The following is an 18,611-nucleotide window of genomic DNA, read 5'->3' as shown; positions in this document are numbered from 1 at the left end:
AGGAAGTGGAACAATTGTAAAATGGCACTTCCCCCTACGTAGGAGGAGGCAGTGCCATCTACACCTGGGTTTTCCATGGAGGGGAAGAACGTTTCAGGTACAGCTTTATAAAATGCTCAAAGCCAGGACAACAACACAGACTCAACAAGGCTTCAACATCCTCTCTTGGATTACAACAGAGAACCTTCCATTGAGCAGAACCATCCATTGTCAGCCATGCATACACTGGTAAGTATCCGCTCATCTCGGCTCATCTGCTGTTACCTATTGCTGTTCACAAATCCAATTATTATTTTTTTTTCTTAAAATTCCTTGCAAAGAGACTCTACTGTCAGATAGCTCAGGGCACTGTAATGGATTTTAGGGGCCCCAGCAGAGGAAGAGGAAAAAATGATGCTTTGACTGGACTGGTGTCAAATTTCACTACACCGTCTACAGTCTACTAGGGGTACTGCACTTTGAAATAATTGAGTGAATTACTTGTTTATGGGATACATTTTAAATCATCAGCTATAAAAGATTGCTGGAATTAATTATTTTAATCTTTTTTTATGCAATATTCAGCATTTTTTCAGGTATTTTATTAACTATACTGACTTTGCTTAACCAATTTTTATTAAGGCTTATTGTGATGTCTCATAACGCAGCATGAAATGTAGAATCGGTATTGGATGTAGACTGCTGAACATAGTAAATATAGACAAAATATTAATGTATATTTAAATGAGTCTTTCTCAGGCTTAATAACATGGGCGACCCTTGAAATTGCCTTCGGTCTTAGTGATCCCCTGCCAATAATTACTATATGTTCACGCTTGTAGCCATTGGGAAGAATCCCTCACCTTTACTGGGAGATAAAAATTTCTGTGAGTGGTCATTTATTGTAGAGGAAAAATTTGCTCATAGATCAAGAAACCCCAAGCAACCTCTGGTTGAGTAAGGCTGGCTTAAAGTAATTGTAAATTTTTGAGGAATTTTAATCAGTTTAGTGACTATTCAAAACATTTATTGACTTTCTTTTCTTTTCCCTTGCAGTGGTTTTTACTGTTGTTGGCAGTTTTCTGGGCCAGTCACTGCTATGCCAAATTTCATGGAAGACTACACAGGAAGCCCCATGAGCATGAGCATTGTTTCAGCAACCAGGAGCTGGCGGAATCGAGCGAAAATGTGGTGCAGAAGTTTGTTGGTCACCGGATGGACTGGAATAAGTACAGCTCTGTGAAGCTGGTGGAGAAGCTGGAGAATTCTGAAAGGAGGAAAAGGCGAAAGAGGAACCCAGAAGGCAGCTGCCCAAACTTTGAAGTTATTTCAAGAAGCCACGACATATCCGAGCGCTCCATCTCACCCTGGACCTACAGGTAGGAAACAATCCTCACACATTACATTGTGACATCGAAGTTGTAAAATCCCAGCAGGCCAACTGAGGCTTTTTAGAGCTTTAACGTAAAGCCAACTTTTTGGATTTCCAATAGCCAAGAAGATTAATGTTCTCCACTGGTTCTTGCAGACTGACACCAAGCAACATCTCGATCACAAAGTTCTTGTGTAGGGCTGATGTTAAAATGTAGATTTGTTTTTCTAACCACAACTTTTCTTAATCTCTGCAGGATTAATGTGGATGAGGACCGCTTCCCACAAAAGTTGGCCTTTGCCCATTGCCTGTGCGACCACTGCATCAGCACCACTACCGGCAAGGAGACCAGTGCCCTAAACTCTGTCCCTATTAACCAGAGCATGTTGGTGCTGCGGAAGGATACCTGCCCACGAGACCAAAGCAAGTACACGTTCAGGATAGAGTATCTGAGCGTCCCCGTGGCCTGCACCTGTGCTGTACCCCTTTACAATTAGAGAAGATCTCTCCTATGGAGCGCCTCCAATTACTAGACCCAACGTTGTGACTATGTCACCCAAAGTTTGTACGTTTGTTTTAAAACATTTCATGGTTTATCCTAAACTTTCAGCGATGGCCCTTCCACTTCCATAGTGTCGATGTTCGTCCTGTGTCGGGGCCACCGCAGTTTTCATTTCTTGATTCTCAAAATGGATCACTGGTTGGTCCACAGAATCATGAAACGTAGACTTCTTGGGGTATTGACCAGAATTATTTCCTTGTATAATGTGATAAATGCTTTATATTTTGGGGGAGGGGGGGGTTAAATTGTACAGTGTGGAAGTTTTGTCGATTTAATGTAGTAAGATAATGGGTTCAGCCTCGACTTTGACTGTAATTTTCAAATATAATTTGGACTGAGCTTTGTGAGTTGAGCCTTGATGTCTTTTTGTATGGCGGATGGGTCTGTTCAGGCCGAGCAGAGCAATCAACTCCTTGAACTCTCCTTCCCTCCACAGATCCTTCCAATAGTCCCAACACTACAGATCCACCAAGCCTGATTCTAAACAAGCTGATCTCTAATCAAAGACTAAGAGTGCTATAATATAGCACTTAATACCAGTAAAAAGAAAAACTTTTATATAAACTGTATATATATACATAATTGTCTGGAATTTTTGTATATGTGAAATTATATGTATATAAAAAATTGTTGTTAATAAGCAAATTAATATTTATTTAAGTAATATTTAAATATTTAAATCCATTGGATATGTAATATGGTTTATATTATTTATTATTTTGTGTTATTTCCGATGACGCTGTGCACTAATGAGATTGTTTTATTTTTATGTACTGAATGTTTTGGTTTGGGGTTTGAATATCTACCTTTATGTGGTTGTGAATTGATTGTAATGTTTTAATTGGGCATCATTCTTTGTTCTGTATGGGCCCAGAGGTTTGATGTTTGTTACCAGCCAGAAGAAAATAAAAAATAAAGTTTTCTTGAAAAGAAAAAAAAAAAAGCTATTTTGATTATTTGGGAATTTTTTTCCTTATTTTTATTTATTATTTTTTTTATATTTAATCATCTGAACTCGCACTTTGTTTAAAACATGAAGGAAAAGTGAGGGTCTTATTCATCCATGTCAATAGCGGCAATTTAGACCAAACTTGAACAATGGCTCAATTAGCTATGACTAAGGTTGTATGTATTGGCAGAAATAGAAAATTTTATTTATTAGATTATTTTCCAGAAATACATTATAATATGGCTTTTTTGTTACAATCTTCACAGTCTACAATAGGCAAGCAAAGATGCAAATATTCAGCAATTCCAGGAGAAAGAGAATAGGAAGAAGTCACACTAGTTAAAGTTAGAGATAAAATATCCAACAAAAAGAAGACACAGTTGAGGAAACTATATGAATGCAGAAATCATCTAAAGACCTGCCAAATATAAGAGAAACATGTACAGTAATTATAAAGTGACAACACAGGGAGCAGTAGCTTGTGATTACGTTTTTGTGACATATCCAAAAGTCATATCTTATATAAACCAACGAAAAGATACATTTATGGAAAAAGGAAGAAAGATACAGTGCTGTGAAAAAGTATTTGCCCCCTTCCTGATTTTTTTTTTTTGCATATTTGTCGCACATAAATGATTTAAATCATCAAACAAATGTTAATATTACACAAAGATAACGATAACCCAAGTTAATACAAAATGCAGTTTTGAAATGATGACTTCATTTATTAAGGGAAAAAAGCTGTCTAAACCTGCCTGGCCCTGTGTGAAAAAGAAATTGCCCCCTACACCTAACAACTTTGAGGTTGCAAAAGTGTGAAAGGGGCCTTCAGTAATTAAGGTATAGTGTGTCCCCTTTCAATGCAGAGACCAGCGTGCCCCTTTCAATGCAGAGAGACCAGCATGCCCCCTTTCAATGCACAGTGACCAGCGTGCCCCCTATTAATGCACAGTGACCAGCGTGCCCCCTTTCAATGCAGTGACCAGTGTACATGCCCCCTTTAATGCAGTGACCAGCGTACATGCCCCCTTCAATGCAGTGACCAGCGTACATGCCCCCTTCAATGCAGAGATCAGCATACATACCCCCAATGCAGTGACCAGCGTACATGCCCCCAATGCAGTGACCAGCGTACATGCCCCCAATGCAGTGACCAGCGTACATGCCCCCAATGCAGTGACCAGCATACATGCCCCCAATGCAATGACCAGCATACGTGCCCCCAATGTAGTGACAAGCATACGTGCCCCCAATGTACTGACCAGCATACATGCCCCCAATGTAGTGACCAGCATACATGCCCCCAATGTAGTGAACAGCATACATGCCCCCAATGTAGTGAACAGCATACATGCCCCCAATGTAGTGACAAGCATAAATGCCCCCAATGTAGTGACCAGCATAAATGCCCCCAATGTAGTGACCAGCATACATGCCCCCAATGCAGTGACCAGCGTACATGCCCCCAATGCAGTGACCAGCATACATGCCCCCAATGTAGTGACCAGCATACGTGCCCCCAATGTAGTGACCAGCATACGTGCCCCCAATGTAGTGACCAGCGTACATGCCCCCAATGTAGTGACCAGCGTACATGCCCCCAATGCAGTGACCAGCATACATGCCCCCAATGCAGTGACCAGCATACATGCCCCCAATGCAGTGACCAGCATACATGCCCCCAATGTAGTGACCAGCATACATGCCCCCAATGTAGTGACCAGCATACGTGCCCCCAATGTAGTGACCAGCATACATTCCCCCAATGCAGAGATCAGCGTGCATGCCCCCTTACTTACCTGGAGCAGCAGCGGTGGCGATCGGCTTCTCCTCAGTCCCCCGAACGGCTTCTTCTCCTCGGTCCCAGCGGCGCGTCTCCTCCAGTCCTTCCGCTCCCGCCATCCTCCTCGGCCAATGGCATGGGGTTTGCCTTGCGGCCAATCAGGAAGCGCGTATCGGACGCTTCCTGATTGGCCAGGAGGAGGATCGGTGTGACAATAGTGAATTTTCATTCGCTATTGTCACACAATGGGTGGGCTCGTGACGCACTGCTCTGCGCCCCGGGTCCACCCTTTGCATCGCCCTATTTAGAGCCTCTGGCTCTAATCAGGTGATGCAAAAAAAAAAAAAATCCCCATTGAACTCCATGCGTTGGGCGCCCCTGCATGTAGATTAGGGGGCCGGACGCATGGATGGGGGGGCTGCGCCCCTGCGCCCCTAACAAACCGGCCGCCACTGTTTACATGTGCAAAGCTGGTAGACATCCCCAAAAAGACTTGCAGCTGTAATTGCAGGGAAAGGTGGTTCTACAAAGTATTGACTCAGGGTGCGGGGGTGAATACAAATGCACGCCACACTTTTCACATATTTATTTGTAAATAATTTTGAAAACCATTTATCATTTTCCTTCCACTTCACAAACATGTAACTTTTGTAACATGTAAATTTTGTAACATGACAAAATGTGGAAAATTTCAAGGGGTATGAATACTTTTTCAAGGCACTGTAATAGGACGCTCACCTTCAAAAAAATTTAACTTTTGTCTTAACAGTCCACAGAATTTTTGCCAAAAAGTCTTTGGGATAATCAAGATGGTTTTTGGCAAATGTAAGATGAGTCTTTGTGTTCTTTTTGGTCAGCAGTGGCTTTCACCTTAGCACTTTCCCATGGGCGCCATTTTTGCCCAGTCTTTTTCGTATTGTTGAATCGTGAACACTGACCTTACCTGAAGCAAGTGAGGCCTGCAGCTCTTTAGATATTGTTCTGGGTTCTTTTTTGACCTCCTGGATTAGTCGTCGTCATGCTCTTGGAACAATTTTGGTCGGCCGGCCGGCCGGCCGACCACACCTGGGAAGGTTCTCCACTGTTCCAAGATTTCTCCATTTGTGGATAATGGCTCTCACCATGGTTTGCTGTCGTCTCAAAACCTTAGAAATGGCTTTGTGACCCTTTCCAGACTGATACATGTCAATTACTATGTTTCTCAACTGTTCTTGAGTTTCTTTAGATCACGTCATGACGTGTTGCTTTTTGAGATCTTTTGGCGTGCTTCAGACATCTTCTATATAAGTAATTTCTTGGTTCAACAAGTCTGGCAGGATTTAGGTGTGGGTGTGGGAAGTGAAATTTAACTCGGCTTTTAAAAAAAAAAATGTAATCACAAATCATTCATGATTAGAGAGGGGGGGGCATTTACTTTTTCACATAGGGCCAGATAGGTTTAAACAGCTTTTATCCTCAATAAATTAAACCAGCTTTTAAAACTGCATTTTGTATTTATTCGGGTTATCTATGTATAATAAAATTTGGTTGATGATCTGAATCATTTAAGTTTAACAAATATGCAAAACAAAAACAGGAAGGGGGCAAATACTTTTTTGCAGTTTTGTAAAAAGTAAAAGGGATAGGAAAACATAAGTGGGGTAAAGGAGTGAAGATAAGCAGAAGGTAGCAGGGGGGACCTTGGGAGGGACAGGATGACAGATGTGAGACATTCTAGGTAGGGGCCTTAAAAACGGGTCCATGGGCCTCAAACCTGTTCATGGCTAAGAAGCGTATTATTTAGTTGGGCTGTGAGAGCTTCCATGAGTTTAATTTCTCGAACACGAGAGTGGAGCTCGAGTGTGGATGGTCCTTGTACCTGTTGCAAATGAGAGGTGATCAGACATCTTGAAGATGTTAACACACATGTAAGGCCAATCTTTTAGCATTCCTAGGCATATTGGTAGAAGTCAAAGCAAGAATATGGCTGGATCAATCTACAGATCATGAGGCCCCAAAGCAAATTTTAAATGGACCCCATTGATTTTCTCCCTTCTTTCATTGATCTTAAGATAAAGTCTTCATCAGGGACAGGTAGCAGGAGAGTAGAGCTGAGTATAGAGGAGGTAATGGAAGAGCAGCAGTGCAAGGAATTAACTTTTAACCTTTATTTTTCAGGAAATGGCTGTGTCCCCCAGTAGCTCCCAGTCCTTTTCATCATCTCAGTTCACGTCCTCCCACTGCCACGGCAAGCAAGTGCTGGAAGAGGTGGCGTAGTATTGAAAATAAAGAAATTTCAGTGTTGGCCGGACTGCCCGAAAGCTCTGAGAGTAATAAATCTAAACTGCGAAGACAGCTACCAAATAGATATGAGAGCACAGAGACTGCTCTGGTGTTGAAATGTCCTCACAATCAGAAGGGTACAGGTTAGGTCCGTATTACCGACAGCTGTACAATTAGAAGAAGGCAACCGCACACCAACTTGAGAGTGATAGTAAATGATAAAAACCTTTTATTGAAAATCCATAAAATCCAAAACGACAAACCAGGGACAGGAGGGCAAAAAACAGTTGACGCGTTTCACGAAACTATGTTCGCTTAGACATAACCGGTTATGATTAAGCGAACATAGTTTCGTGAAACGCGTCAACTGTTTTTTGCCCTCCTGTCCCTGGTTTGTCGTTTTGGATTTTATGGATTTTCAATAAAAAGTTTTTATCATTTACTATCACTCTCAAGTTGGTGTGCGGTTGCCTTCTTCTAATTGCGAAGACAGCTAAACAAGGCCATCCTCGTAGATGGCCTGCAAAGGAGATCTGTGAATGGTGACAACCATTCTGAAGTCTTCTCCTATACGTCTGATGTCAGAGAATACAGGATCAGTGTCTACAGCAACCTCTGCAATCCTTAGTAATACAATGATCGGTATGTGTTATCTTCAGCTGTATTCAGATTTTCTCTTTAAATTGCCTCAACTAAATTCCATATTGGGTCTCCCTTCCACTCCCAGGCCTCATAGCAGCTGCGTGGGCTGTTGTTTTTTTCACACCTAAGGTGAGACTGGAAAGTAAGAAGCGTTCCTTTTTTTAGATCCAATCTACTGTAAAATTCTTCCCATTCCTCACCCCGGCAGGTGTAATACTATACATTTGCTTATCATGTTCTCTATATCTATACTACACCATAAAATCCTGTCCCTCTGCATAGTTTTACATTTTCCACACTTTTCAGATCTGCTTTTGTCAAATGAAATTCTAAGAATATAATTCTGCTGTAAGAATGAGACGGTGATGAGATGAGAAAACACCTATTTTACCTCACAGTGGAAACTATCTATTATGTAGCAATAGAGAGTGTGTGTCATACTGCTTCCTATGTAATGATGGTTTATATATACACTTATATATACACTATATTACTAAAAATATTGGGACGCCTGACTTTACACACACATGAACTTTAATGGCATCCCATTCTTAGTCCGTAGGGTTCAATATTGAGTTGGCCCACCCTTTGCAGCTATAAAAGCTTCAACTCTTCTGGGAAGGCTGTCCACAAGATTTAGGAGTGTGTCTATGGGAATGTTTGACCATTCTTCCAGAAGCGCATTTGTAAGGTCAGGCACTGATGTTGGAGAGAAGGCCTGGCTTGCAGTCTCTGCTCTAATTCATCCCAAAGGTGCTCTATCAGGTTGAGGTCAGGACTCCCAAACTCACTCATCCATGTCTTTATGGGCCTTGCTTCGTGCACTGGTCCAAATCATTTGGTGGAGGGGGGATTATGGTGTGGGGTTGTTTTTTTTAGGGGTTGGGCTTGGCCCCTTTGTTCCAGTGAAGGGAACTCTTAAAGCGTCAGCATACCAAGACATTTTGGACAATTTAATTTTCCCAACTTTGTGGGAACAGTTTGGGGATGGCCCCTTCCTGTTCCAACATGACTGCGCCCCAGTGCACAAAGTAAGGTCCATAAAGACATGGGTGAGCGAGTTTGGGGTGGAGGAATTTACTGGCCTGCACAGAGTCCTAAGCTCAACTTGATAGAACATCTTTGGGATGAATTAGAGTGGAGACTGAGAGCCAGGCCTTCTTGTCCAACATCTGTGCCTGACCTCACAAATGCACTTCTGGAAGAATAGTCAAACATTCCCAAAGATAAACTCCTAAACCTTGTGGACAGCCTTCCCAGAAGAGTTGAAGCTGTTAAAACAGGACTACAGAACACCTCTCCCTTTCCTCATTATAGTAACATGGGGGGAAGTGTTCTGTTGTATACACAGGTGAACTAAGAAGAGCCTTCCTCCCCATAGGGGCCTTGAAATAAACATATGGGAATCACAGTGCTTTCCATAAATTATCTCTTTATTAAAAGGAAGGTTAAATACAGCACTCACATTTATCAGTACACAAATCCAGCGCACATCGATCATAAAATGTGTCTCTCCTCTTAAAAACAGTAGATTCTGTGGTCAAAACCGCTCTCCCTGTTGCCTGGCGACTTCCAGTTATGTGTGCTGATGTCACTGGCTTCACCCTTACGCGTTACGTCACAGATCATGCGTGTCAGGATTCAGCACCAGAAATGACCAGATCTGCTACACAAAGAAACTGAGACCAAACTATTGGCACGGTCTGGAGTCAGGCTCGGAGGCTAGTAGCTGTAGCAGAGGAAGCTCACACGAGAACCAGCAGGATAGGAACACAGGTAGGTCACCTTGGCAGATGACACAGGCTCACCTGAGGTTGCGAAATCCAAGTACTAACCGACGTTCATCAGAGCTCCTGATGGTGGAGATGGATTTTGCTGCGTGTTTGCATCAGGTCGCGGTCCTCAGAATAGCCCCACCGGGAGGTGAGCAAGCCAGGGTCCAGTAGCAGATATAGCAGACAGGGATCAAACAGAAGTGTATTCAAGGAGTAGCCAAAGGTCGGTAATGAGTAGTTGCAGGTTGGAAATAAGCAGAAGTGAAGACGAGGAACAAGCCAAATGTCGATAACGGATGATAAGGAAGATACAGACGGCAGCAGTAGAGACAAGCAAGATATTGGCTGGTGAAGGCACAATATTCTGGCAACCAGGAAGTGCAGAGACATGGCTTAAATCCAGGAAAATCATGGGAGGAACAAGGGGTTCAAGGCAATGAGGATTCATGGCAGGATCATTCAAGGATTTGTCCAGGGAACTGTCCAGCATTCCAGGTGGCTCAGCAAGCAGAGTCATTGCCAGAGATAGCAGAGGTCCCAGGTTCAAGTCTGGGTCCTGACAACAATATATAGTGAAGTGAATGTATTAATAGTAAAGAAAAGGACATGACAGACCAGTGAACATAAAAAATACAAGTGAGCTGCAACCATATAACCAAAATGCCCAACTAAGTAACAGAAACCTAACAAACAAATTATTTACAAAATAAATAGAAGATGTGGAGCACAGGTCACAGGGAATGCCAGAGATACAAGGATTGGCTACAGGAAAAAGGGAAGAAGATGTAAGACAGCAGGGCTCAGGGTGGAGAAGGAGCAGGAGCAGGAGAAGGAAAAAGCGGCATGCAGTACCTGACAGCAAGCAAGGAAAATTAAAACACTGACACATGGTGCACTAGCAGAGAAGGGATTTAAAGTGGAACTACACTGCATCTGAGCAGCACAAACCAAAAATGTCACTTGTAAGTGTTATGTTCCTATCATTCTGGTTGAGGGTGTTGATGAAATCTATAAGTTTAGTTTTGTCTCCTTTCCATAGAACGACTATGTCATCTATGTACCTCTTGTAAAGTGTAAGTTCCTTTGGTCGATTTTGGTATATGCTGTCTTCTTCCCATTGGGACATAAAAAGATTTGCAACACTTGGCGCAAATTTGGCTCCCATGGCTACTCCGGTTTTCTGTAGGTAGTAAACGTTGCTGTACCAGAAGTAACAATTTTTTAGACAGAAGTCGAGACATTTGACGAGATACCTGCACTGTTTGAATGGAAGTGTAGATAGAGGTCTAAGGGCCCATTTTGTTGCTTCAACTGCTTGGTGATGTTCAATAATGGTATAAAGTGATGATACGTCTATGGTTGCCATTATGAATGGGCCTTCTTCTTTTTTCTCTTCCAAAAGTTGTAGGATGTGTTTCGTGTCTTTGAGGTAGGATTTGGTCTGTTGTTCCAGTGGTTGCAGATAAAAGTCAACATATTGTCCTAGTCTGGCCGTGAGGGAGTCAATTCCATTAACAATAGGTCTAGGTGGAGGTTTCTCTTTATTCTTGTGTAATTTTGGTAGTGCATATGTTATGGGTGTATGGCAAGCTTCAGGAACAAGATATTTTGCTTCCTTTTTGTTCAGGATGTTTTTCTTAATTCCTAATTGTACCACTTTTTCTAGTTCTTTCTTGTATTTATGCAATGGATTGCTTAACAATTTGCAATACTTGTGTTCATCCATTAAAAGTTGGTCCATCATTTCTTTATATTGTTCTTTTGATAATACTGCTATGCCTCCTCCCTTATCGGCAGGTCTGATAACGATATTTCTTCTTTCAGTGATCTTCTTAATGCCTGCCTTGATATGTCCTGGCTCGTGGATTTTCTTTACTTTTAAGTCACTTACTTCCGTGGTCACTAGTTTTCTAAATACTTCTATATGTTTGATATCATTTATTGCTGGATTAAAAAGCGATTGGTTGCGTAACTTGCTATGTATTACTTCTTCTGTCGTGGTATTTGTTTCCATGCATCTTGAAGGATTGCTCAGAATATACTTCTTGATGTTTAATTTTTTCACATATTTTTGGATCCCTATGTAGGTGTCAAATTTGTTAAGATTTTTTGTTGGTGCGTATTTCAAGCCTTTGTCTAGAACAGCTAGTTCATCCTTAGTCAGGTCTTTGCCGCTGAGGTTGAATATTCCTTCGCCTATTACTCTCGTTTTATTTTGTTTTCTCTTTCCTGATCTACATCCTCTCTTCTTTCCATGCTTCGTCTTTGAGCTCTTGTTTCTTCTTTTCTTCTCGGAGAGTGGTTGTCTGTTCTTCTCCCTAAAAAAATCACGCCTGGAGTCTTGTTGATATCCTTGTGATGTGTAATAGTTGCTATTTTTTTCTTCTCGTAGATCTCTGAGAGGGGCATATGTGTTGTGTGTTGGTATCGGACTTCTCTCTCGCGGTCTGTTTTGGTAGTGTTCAGGTGCTCTGTAGTAATAGTGGTCGTGTGGTGGTCCTTTATTATAGTATTCTGGTGCTCGATGATGATATTCTTGTTGTGGTCTGTTGTTATGATACTCAGGAGCTCGGTGGTAATAGTGATCTTGGGGTGGTCCTCTTCTTTCTCTGGGCCAGTTATTATGTCTGTTCCAATTGTTTTGTGGTTTATGGTTATTCTTCCAGTATGCTGGCTTTTCCCACCCACTACGTGGTGTTCTATCCCATTGTGGCATATGTTCTTGTGGGTAGTAATAGTTCTCATTTCTTGATCTGTTGGGTGTCCTCCATTGAGGTCTATGATCTCTTGGTGTTCCTGGTGGTCTATATTGTTGAGCCTCCTATTGTTACAAGCGATTGAAACAGCTATACCAATAGATACTGAAATGGTTAATATGTCTATTTACACATACTCTATTACATTCCCTCTGCTTTCCATCATATTTGGTCACACTGGGCGAAATTCTAATCTGTAGATACAGTTGTATGCAATACATACAGGTATACAGGTTTGTTGCTCCGCACTGCATCCCTTGCAGACATAAGAATAGACCGGCTACAACAATATGGCGGAGGCTTATGCCCGGAATCATTATAGAACATTAGTCCCCTGATTCGTTTTTTTCAGTCACCATGGTGGATGACGAACATATATCTACATCAAAATCCACCTAAGTTTGTCACATTCACTTTATATGTTATTATTCTCCCTCTATGGTTTTGCTCCGCAAATATGGCGCCGTTAGACACTCGCACTAGGTCCCTCTAGCGCCGCCCGCACCAGTTAAAAGCATTCCCTCACACTCCCTCCGATATCCAGGAAGAAGTCACGAGGTCACGTGACGCAACGCGTAGGACCCCCGGAAGTGACGTAGGTATGAGGAAGAGACGCACATTACCTACACTCGTTTTACCTTACTGCTGGCAGTGATTTTAAATGTGAGTTATTGCTATTTTATTTAAATACATTTTCTGACATACTACACCATGAGAGGCTCCTTGTTTGTACCCAATTTCTGAGAGTACTGCCAGGAGCTCGCCCCCTAGCCTCGTGTACGCGAGTGACGTACACCTACGGCGATTTGCCTGGGAGTGGCTGCCTGCCGCCGTTATATGGCGGGCGGTCAGCAACCAGTTAACATTAAAAGCAAACACCCCCCTCCATCCGTGTCTCCATGCTTTATTTTGTTTTGAAATCGTCCCCTAGCCTTTCTGATCAAGGGCGTGACCAGCGTACATGCCCCCTTCAATGCAGTGACCAGCGTGCATGCCCCCTTTCAATGCAGTGACCAGCGTGCATGCCCCCTTTCAATGCAGTGACCAGCATGCATGCCCCCTTCAATGCAGTGACCAGCGTACATGCCCCCTTCAATGCAGAGACCAGCGTGCATGCCCCCTTCAATGCAGAGACCAGCGTGCCTGCCCCCTTTAATGCAGTGCACTTACCTGGATCATCAGCAGCAGCGGCGGCGCGGCTTCTTCTCAGTCCCCCGGGGCGTCTCCTCTGGTACTCCCGCTCCCGCCTCCTCCTCGGCCAATGGCTTGGGGTTTGCCTTGCGTCCAATCAGGAATCAGGTATTAGACCCGCTCCCTGATTGGCCGGGAGGAGGATCCATGTGACAATAGCGAATTTTCATTCGCTATTGTCACACAATGGGTGGAGTCGGGGCGCACTGCTCTGCGCCCCGGGTCCACCCTTTCCATTGCCCTATTAGAGCCTCTGGCTCTAATCAGGTGATGCAAAAAAAAAAAGCCCCATTGAAATCCATGCGTCCGGCGCCCCTGCATGCAGATTAGGGGGCCGGACGCATGGATGGGGGGGCGGCGCCCCTGCGCCCCCAACACACCGGCCGCCACTGCTAAGGAATCCCTGGGCACATATGCAAAGGCAAAGTGGCGGAGAGTGTCATTGCCCAAATATGATCACTGGCCATATTCGGACAATGACATAATTCCGACAAGCTTCCCCTTCCCCCGCAGACCTCTGCAGCCAGTGAGCCAGGGTTGTGGGGAAGGAGCCTTTGTTCTCATCAATTTGGATTAAGGGTTTGGTATGGATTTTTGGGGGGACCTCAGCCTTTTTTTGTGTAAAGATTCCCCTAAAAATCTATATCAGACTCATACATTCTACGTATATAAGTTTTAGATGTAGGATGTGCTACATGTGACATTAACCACTTCAGTACTGGGTACTTTCTCTGCCCAGACCAATTTTCATCTTTCAGTGCTCTCACATTTTGAATGACAATTACTCAGTCATGCAACACTGTACCCATAAAAAAATGGTGTCCTTTTTTTTTTCCACACAAATAGAGCTTTATTTTGGTGGTATTTAATCACTTCTGAGGTTTTGCTATAAATAAAAAAAGACTGAAAATATTGTGAAAAAACGCATTTTTCTTTGTTTCTGTCATAAAATTTTGCAAATTAGTAATTTTTCTTCACACATTTTGGCCAAAATTTATACTGCTACTTATCTTTAGTAAAAATAAGCCAAATAAGTGTATATTATCTGGTCTTTGTGACAGTTATAGAGTCCAAAAGCTATGGTGCTGCTAATCATTGAAAATTGATCACACCTGATGTACTGAAGGCCTATCTCATTTCTTGAGACACCAACAAGCCAGAAAAGTACAAATACCCCCCAAATGACCCCTTTTTGGAAAGGAGACATTCCAAGGTATTTACTAAGAGGCATGGTGAGTTTTTTTAAGTTGTAATTTTTTCCCACAATTCTTTGCAGAATAAAGATTTTTTTTTTAATACAAATTGTCGTTTTAACAGGTTATTTCTCTCACGCAGCATATGTATACTTGCAACTACACCCCAAAACACATTCTACTACTCTACTACCACATGTGTGAGACTTTTTCACAGCCTGGCCTCATACACGATCGTGCGCCTGCCCTGCTTGAATGGACCGCCATTGTATGACGTCGGCCCAGGACGAGAGCCGCACCGCTCCGCCATCATTTGACGGTGGGCAGGCGGCAAGTGGTTAACAAAGAAAAAAAATGATACAGCATAAAGTGCCAGCAAATGACGTTTCATTGCTGGCTTTTAAAAAAAAAAACAACAACAAAAAACACCACATAGAATTTTCCAAAGGTCCTCCAAAATACATAACAGACTGCTGTTGTTTTAAAATAGAAGCCAGCAGGGAAATTTATTTGCTGATAATTTAAAACCACTTTACTTTTTTAAAATTCAAATTACCGCTCCTGGTCAAATAATGTTTTTTTTTTTTTTGCACTGGTACATCCTGGGTGGTGATCCCCACCCTCACGCTATTTTTTACAATCCTTTACGTATTAGCCCAGAAAACGGGCGAGTTGGAGCCTCCACATAACTGCCACTCACTGGATATTTTCTCTTTTTCGGACCATTCTCTGTAAACCCGAGAGATGGTTGTGTCTGAAAATCCCAGTAGATCAGCAGTTTTTGAAATACTCAGACCAGCCCGTCTGGCACCAACAACCATTCCACGTTCAAAGTCATCTAAATCCCCTTTCTTCCCCATTCTGATGCTCCGTTTGAATTTCAGCAAGTCGTCTTCACCACATCTAGATGCCTACATGTGTTGCAGTTGCTGCCATGTGATTGGCTAAATAGCAATTTGTATTACCAAGCAATTGAATAGGTGTACCTAATAAAGTGGTCAGTGAGTTTTTCAGAGTGAATTCAGTTTAGGACCTTCAACAAACTGTGTATTCATTTATCACGTTACTATTGAGGTGCTGCCACCTTGTGGAGACAATGGGGAAGACACTAGCATTGGCGCTTCTGACTTTAGAGATCAAGTCTTAATTGCTTAAGCTTTTTCTGGATCTATGGCTTTGTTTTTTTATCTGCCTCGTCTATATTTGGGTGGAGACTCAGCTCGATTCTCCCCATAGTCCTGGTAAGAAAATGGTTATGGAAGTTTTTTATTTTGGAATAGGCTGTATTGCTGATTTTGGTGTATTTTGGCTGGCTTCATTAGGAGGAAATGCCCACCCAAACTGTATTGCGTGCCCCATCTTCCATATTGGGGTTTCCCACCCACTAAGGGGAGAGTGCCCCAGGATGGTCAGTAATTGGTGTTGGATTTGGTTGGCACAGGCCCAGTCATTTCAGCTGGCAATATCATCATGATGCCAAGCTGTATGTGTAGATGTGTTGGGGCTAATGGTGGTCTTCTGGTAGCTCAGCACAGACAGAATAGGCCGCGGTCCAAGTGATCCATTCGCCTATGACATGTGAGGATGTCATTGTCATAGACTGCTGCTTTTCTGTATCTGATTGGTGGCTGATGAATCAGAAATACTTTCCTTTGCCTTCTTGTGTGGCATTAGGTGTTAAAACTCAACTCCAGCTAAAACAAACACTCACCGGCCACTTCTTTAGGTACACCTTGCTAGTACCAGGTTGGACCCCCTTTGGCCTTCATTCTTCATGGCATTGATTCAACAAGGTGTTGGAAACATTCCTCAGAGATTTTGCTCCATAGTGACATGATAGCATCACACAGTTGCTGAAGATTTGTTGGCTGCACATCCATGATGGGAATCTCCTGTTCCACCACATCCCAAAGGTGCTCTATTGGATGAGATGTGGTGAGTTTGGAGGCCATTGGAGTACAGGGATCTCATCGTCATGTTGAAGAAAGCAGTGGTGAGATGATTGGAGCTTTGTGACATGGTGCATTATCCTGCTGGAAGGAGCCATCAGAAGATGGGGACACTGAGGTCATAAAGGGATGGACATGGTCAGCAACCATACTCAGATAGGCTGTGGCATTTAAATGATGTTCAATTGGTACTAAGGGGCCCAAGGTGTGCCAAGAAAATATCCTCCACACCATTACACCACCACCACCAGCCTGACCCGTTGATACAAGGCAAAATTGATCCGTGCTTTCATGTTGTTTACACCAAATTCTGACCCGACCATCTGAATGTTGCAGCTGAAATTGAGACTCATCAAACCAGGCAACGTTTTTCAATCTTCTATTGTCCAATTTTGGTGAGCCTGTGCCAACTGTAGCCTCAGTATCCTGTTCTTAGCTGACAGGTGTGGTCTTCTGCTGCTGTAGCCCATCTGCTTCAAGTTTCAATGTGTTGTGTGTTCAGAGATGGTATTCTGCATACCTTGGTTGTAATGAGTGGTTATTTAAGTTACTGTTGTCTTTCTATCATTTTGAACCAGTCTGCCCATTCTCCTCTGACCTCTGACATCAACAAGGTATTTTCCTCCACACAACTGCCGATCACTGGATATTTTCTCTTTTTCTGACCATTCTCTGTAAACCCGAGAGATGGTCGTGTGTGAAAATCCCAGTAGATCAGCGGTTTTTGAAATACTCAGACCAGCCTGTCTGGCACCAACAACCATAAAATGGTCAACATCTATTACATACCCTTTTCCCCCCCATTCTGATGCTCAGTTTGAACTTCAGCAAGTCGTCTTCACCACACCTAGATGCCTAAATGCATTGAGTTGCTGCCCTGTGATTATCAGATAAGCAATTTGTGTTATCAAGCATTTGAACAGATGTACCTAATAAAGTGTATATTCCCATGGAGAAAGTTTATATTTTCTATCAGACCCCTAAGGCAAGATTTCTCCTCACATGCTATCCTGGTAACACCCTGTGTGCCATCGTGTGTCAATGGGTAGCTGGGCGGGATGTGAGGGGAAATCTCTCCAATGAGGACACAGTGTGATTCTGGTCATAGCTCCAAGCTGCAGTGTCCTTCCCCTTCTAACGCCCGTCCTTTGTTCCCTATGTGGAGTATCACATGGGGTCAGAGAGCAGATAAATTCCTGTACTTTTTGTCTGTGCTGTACTGTTATCAGCTACATTGTTCCCAGCTAGATCTGTTGACTCCATGGTATGGAGAGGGAAGGTGTTCTGTAGTTCTGTCCTAGGGTGGCAATGCTGCCCCTTAATAGATCCAGTGCAGGGAGTGAGCATTGTCACCCAAAGACAGGAAATATGTTAATGGCAGGATTGCCAGGTGAAATAAAAGGGAAAAAGTGAATTGGTAGTATAAAATGCTTCTTTCGGTTTACTTCCAGATTTGCCTTATAGTCAGTGCCCAACAACACTATGACAAAGCACATCCCCCCCAGAGTCATGTGATACTGTGACATCAGTGATGACCACACAGCTCTAACATAAGTGTTTTGGACAGGACATGTGGGGTAGCATTAATTAGGTTGATGTCACAATCTTGTGGGCTATAGAGGCTCACCCTTATGTATTATGGAGATGAGAAGGGGGAGTGTTCTTTAGTTCTGTTCTAAGGTGACAACTCTGCTTCTCAAAAGATACAGAATGACGAGTGTTTTTAACAATGCTGTATTTTGGCCTAGGCCAACAAGGCCCAGGCCTAGGGCGGCACTTTGCAGGGGGGGGCAGCAAAAAAGCCACCCCCCCTCCACCTGAGACACTTTTGACCACTGGTTGCTAGAGCCACCTCTCTCTCTCTCTCACCCCCTCCTCTCACTCTCTCTCTCTCACCCCTCCTTTCTCTCACCTCTCTCACACCCCCCCTCTCTCTCACACCCCCCTCTATCTCTCACACCCCCTCTCTCATCCCCTCCTCACCCCCTCTCTTTCTCTCTCTCTCTCTCCCCCCTCTCTCATCCCCCCTCTTTCTCCCTCCATCCCTCCCTCCCTCACCCCCCCATCTCTCTCTCTCTCATCCCCCCTCTCTCTCCCTCCCTCACTTAGCCCCTCTCTCACTATCCCACCTTCTCTTACCCCCCCTCTCGTTAGATCTCAGGGGTTCATGCATGCAAATTTACATAGGAGTCGGAAGG

The 18,611-nt window shown here is 43.3% G+C and overlaps 1 protein-coding gene across 1 annotated transcript; it reads left to right on the top strand.

The window, feature by feature from the left end:
- Positions 1 to 201: 201 nt before the first annotated feature.
- On the top strand, positions 202 to 2,197 carry IL17C (interleukin 17C). The gene is made up of 3 exons (XM_082270848.1): positions 202 to 228; positions 1,036 to 1,358; positions 1,608 to 2,197. Exons 1-3 carry the CDS (start codon positions 217 to 219, stop codon positions 1,846 to 1,848), a joined length of 576 nt encoding a protein of 191 aa, XP_082126974.1. The 5' UTR covers positions 202 to 216; the 3' UTR covers positions 1,849 to 2,197.
- The last annotated feature ends 16,414 nt before the right edge of the window (positions 2,198 to 18,611 follow it).

This window comes from Pelophylax lessonae (genome assembly GCF_965119305.1).
Source record: "Pelophylax lessonae genome assembly, chromosome: 10".
NCBI classification, from domain to species: domain Eukaryota; kingdom Metazoa; phylum Chordata; class Amphibia; order Anura; family Ranidae; genus Pelophylax; species Pelophylax lessonae.
The sequence above is the reverse complement of the archived record's forward strand: the minus strand, read 5'-3'. Positions and strand labels throughout refer to the sequence as shown.

Bases quoted from the DNA above. Each gene is read 5' to 3' on its own strand.
- IL17C (XM_082270848.1), top strand. The intron at 1,359-1,607 runs GTAGGAAACAAT...TAATCTCTGCAG, and splicing joins ATCTCACCCTGGACCTACAG to GATTAATGTGGATGAGGACC.